At 31.9% G+C, this 4,105-nt stretch overlaps 2 protein-coding genes across 2 annotated transcripts in view; one reads left to right on the forward strand and one right to left on the reverse strand.

Moving 5' to 3' along the window:
• Positions 1-4,105, forward strand: part of LOC106103628 — a 118,370-nt gene that overhangs the window by 58,781 nt on the left and 55,484 nt on the right. The window lies entirely within an intron of this gene.
• The window catches only part of LOC106103626, a gene marked incomplete in the record, with an annotated part of 4,051 nt that continues 1,785 nt past the window's right edge, over positions 1,840-4,105 (reverse strand). The window contains 2 exon segments of the mRNA XM_013283410.1: positions 1,840-2,643; positions 3,922-4,105. Coding sequence (XP_013138864.1) covers positions 2,428-2,643; positions 3,922-4,105 — 400 coding nt within the window.

The following is a 4,105-nucleotide window of genomic DNA, read 5'->3' on the forward strand; positions in this document are numbered from 1 at the left end:
AAAAAAAAAAAAAAAAAAAAAAAAAAAAAAAAAAACATACAGACGAATTGAGTACCTCCTTCTTTTGGGAAGTCGGTCAAAAAACAACGCAAAAATAGATCTTGAAAATACATGAGATAATGAAAATTAAATTAGTAAATGTAAGAATCTGAAATCTTATCTTCCCAAGATGCGATGTACGTCTTTTTTGATAACAATTTTGATATCAGTCTGTTCAATGTTTCTACGTACACTTTAAAGATTTCTCCGTGATGTAATATGTCATTTTATTATACAAACATATTAAGTTTTGAGATCTTAAGACAGAGAAATGAAATGTTTTAGAGACGAAATTAACGAGAAGGAATGACATGTCTGCCTGAGTATACTTCTGATGTTTGCTGTAATGTAACCGGCGCGTACGAAATGTTTAAGATCCGCTTCAGTAATCGACTGCTAGACATTGTTTAGGTTGGTAATAAACTATTTAGGAACTCAGACGTCTTAGAACTATTTTAGCCGAGGCAAACTCTGACGTCTACTTCCACGTACATTACCCCGAAAGCAGTTACGTAACTACTATTTTAATGACATCGTCAACTTTACCAATTGGTAGATAGTATTTAACATTTAAGATGATTTACGAAACATCTTTATCTAGTTTCAATCTCGAGCAAAAGTGAAATGCCAATTGTCTAACAGTTAAAGACGGAGACTACCTATCTTGCTGATTAGGTTCGGTTCTAGCTATCACATGTGCATATGTTCCTAGCATAAGATTCTAGCTTATTTGGAAAGGGTACAAAAGTATTAGTACATTACCAAAATATAACACACTAGCTGTTGCTCGCAATTGTGCCCGCATGAAATTAAAAAAATAATAAAAACCTATGTTACTCACAGATAAATTACCTTTCTAAGGGCGAAATTTTTAAAATCGGTTCAGTAGTTTTGCGTTATTTCAATAAATGCAAAAATACAAAACTTTCCTCTTTATAATATTAGATTGTAATTTGGCGATATTAGAGCTTCTTTTTATAATACAAATATTTCGAACGTCTAAAAAAAATTTGATAAGAAACGAATGCCAAAACAGCAGAGACGAGGACGATCAAAGTCATAAATATTCATGTAACGTGCCAGAAACTGATAAAACTGGTACACAAATACTTGTAGATTTTTTACAAATATTTTGCATATTGTGTATTGTAGTCATTGTATGTTTCATAAGGAATCAGTAAAGTTTTTTATTTATTTGTTAGTCGTAATTACCGTGGTCTTCGATTGCCAAGACAAATACACGAAAACATTGTGTTCTCTCATTGTCTATAAAACAGATAACCAAATCATACTGTTTTAACTTTCGTGAGATATTATCTCAAACTATTCGGCGCCGTCACTGGAAGATCAGTCAGTTGAGCCATTCTATGTTCGCTTTTTTATAGTAGTTTAAGATTACCAAATGTTTTTGTACTTGAGTTTTTTTCATTTTTGTTACAGCCATATTTAAAAAATGCTTCCTATTGTTATTGTACCCCGTCGTCGTCTCAATGTGTACAAAATGTTTAAACAAGTGTATCTTTTAAAGTGGTACAACGCCATATTCCCTAGTGTACATACACATGACAATATTAAAAAAACGATAAATTTTAAAAAGCAATAAATTTAATAAATCGCATAGACTAGGAACATCAAGTGTATAAAATTAGTTAATAATCATACATCTATAGTTAAATTAATTTAGAGCTGCTCTTTTAAGGACTAACTTATGCAGACATAAATACTTTTAGTACAATCAATATTAAGTGAACATAACCATGATTTAGTTCTTTTCGTTTCTTAAACAGTTTTATACAAGCCAACGTTTAATTGTTCAAACAAAAAAAATAGATAGTAGTTATATAGAGTTTAATTCGACAAGATGATAGCAATTAAAAAAAAAATATAATTCCAATATCAGTTTTGATGTCTACAAACATCGAATGGGATAAGATATGGAACTTACAAACAATATGCATAAATGCATAAAGAAGTTATTATTGTTTCAGTAAATAAAGTATACTATTATTCTGTTCGATATCGTTTCAACATTTTCGCTCGTAATTATTTACCGTTTCCACCGCGGAAACTACATATATTCGTCCTTCTTACGAGTATTTTTCTTGAAAAACAGAGATGACTATAATATGTTACAAAGCTTCGACAGTGGAATCAACGGTCTTAGATAAAGGATTAAACTGGCGCAACTAAAATCCAATCAAAACTTACTCTGACGTCGAAATCTTCTATTAGACACGTTTTTAACTCTATAAGCTATCAATCACGCAGAGAAAATTGTTTTGTTACCAATTACTGTATCTTAACAATCGCTTCAACAACTTAAGCTACTTTATAAACTAAAATACTGTTAGGTGACTATGAAGTTGCCGTTTATTTCTTTAGAAGAAATCACCTCGGCGCATACGCATCTTTAAAGTGTTGGATGACGACTGCTATGGCCTTTGGTGAACAAGCTAAGCCTGTGTTAAAAGTTTTAATACAGCTGTAACTCTGGAAGCATTCTTTATGCTTGATTGTAGGGTGTCTACAACATAAGAGGATGGCGGCTTCGCAAACTCCCGGAGTCTTTATGGGCTTCGCAGTGGTCATGGTTTCTGTCTGTAACTGGAAGAAAAATGTATTGTTTTATAAATGCTGCAATTAAATGTAGCACACATTATTAATATTAAAATTAGTATGTCCTATTAGAAACAAAGGGTATATAGCTTGACCAGGAAGATAAGAAACCTCACCATGTTGCAGAATACGTTAATTATCAAAAATGCTTGTTACCAAAACATCAATTATGTTGAGATTAATAAAGAAAAAAGAAAAGGTATACCTGTACAGTTTTAACAAATGTTGTTAAGCTCATGCATACATTTTACTTAAGACAACATTTAAAAAAGCTTTAGTTTTGCTAAAATTGTATACTGAAAGAAAATATTGTTAGTACACAGAAAAATTCAAATACTTCACACAATGTAAGACACACAAATTAGACTGATAATCTAGAATTATAACTAATTTTTAAAACAAATTTCGTTCATTTGTAAGATACAATAATTAGAGATGAATATTTTCATATTAACAGTGGCTTTTGCCTGCGAATCTGTCCACGTGAATGAAAAAAATACAATAGTGGCACATAAATCCTTTCATGTTATTCTCTATATCTATGTAAAATTTCATCGAGATCCGTACAGCAGTTTAGGCTACAAAATAACAAAAATCAATCCGACATTCCATTCATCATTCATTAACCTTTCGCATTTATAACATTAGCAATTAGTAAAGAGTAAGATAGGTAATTAAATTGTTTTAATGAGATAATAAAGTAAAAGATTAAATACATATTGTGCATGCAGCTGTTAGTTTATTCCAACTCAATATGTAAACTTTTTAATACGAAAACATTCTCCAATCTTTGCCTATATTTGGTTTTTGTTGGTTTATCTGTCACTCCTATTTTCAATTATTTTATTCGGCAATTTCTACAAATCACTGAGTGATAGTAAGAAGTCTTTGTTCACTTGATATAAAGCTTGAGTTGAAATAAACGATATTGCACAGAGTGTGCTTATTTTCTAAGAGTATTTAAAAACAAGACGAGATGTATCTTTTGTATAAGGTGGAAACCATGCCATCTGTATTTGCAAGGTATTCACATTGGGAAGCGACCGCTGCCCCTTGACATCCACATTGGCAGATGCTTTGCCTTTAATTGATGGTGGAGGACCCACATCAACAAGATTTTACCCTTCCTTTGCCGCCAAATCTACTTCCCATCATTTTCTTAGAAAAGCACGTAGTATACTCTGTTTTATCTAGTATACTCTGTCGTCTTGTTTTTGAAATACCATAGAAAAGATTTATAATAATTTTAATACAGTTGTAACTCACCCCAGCTTGAACACTGCCATGCTCGACGGGCGGAAGCGGTCTGCCTTGTGGTGAGTTAGTATTGACGGGCTTGAATGAGATCGGCCTTCCTTCATCGTTTTCATCCTCATCAGTGTTAATTACATTATCATCCGGTCCATTTCTGTTGTTAAGGTCAGGTCCATTATTTGCATTGTTATATGAA

Source organism: Papilio polytes, unplaced genomic scaffold, assembly GCF_000836215.1.
Source record: "Papilio polytes unplaced genomic scaffold, Ppol_1.0 DF823731.1, whole genome shotgun sequence".
NCBI classification, from domain to species: domain Eukaryota; kingdom Metazoa; phylum Arthropoda; class Insecta; order Lepidoptera; family Papilionidae; genus Papilio; species Papilio polytes.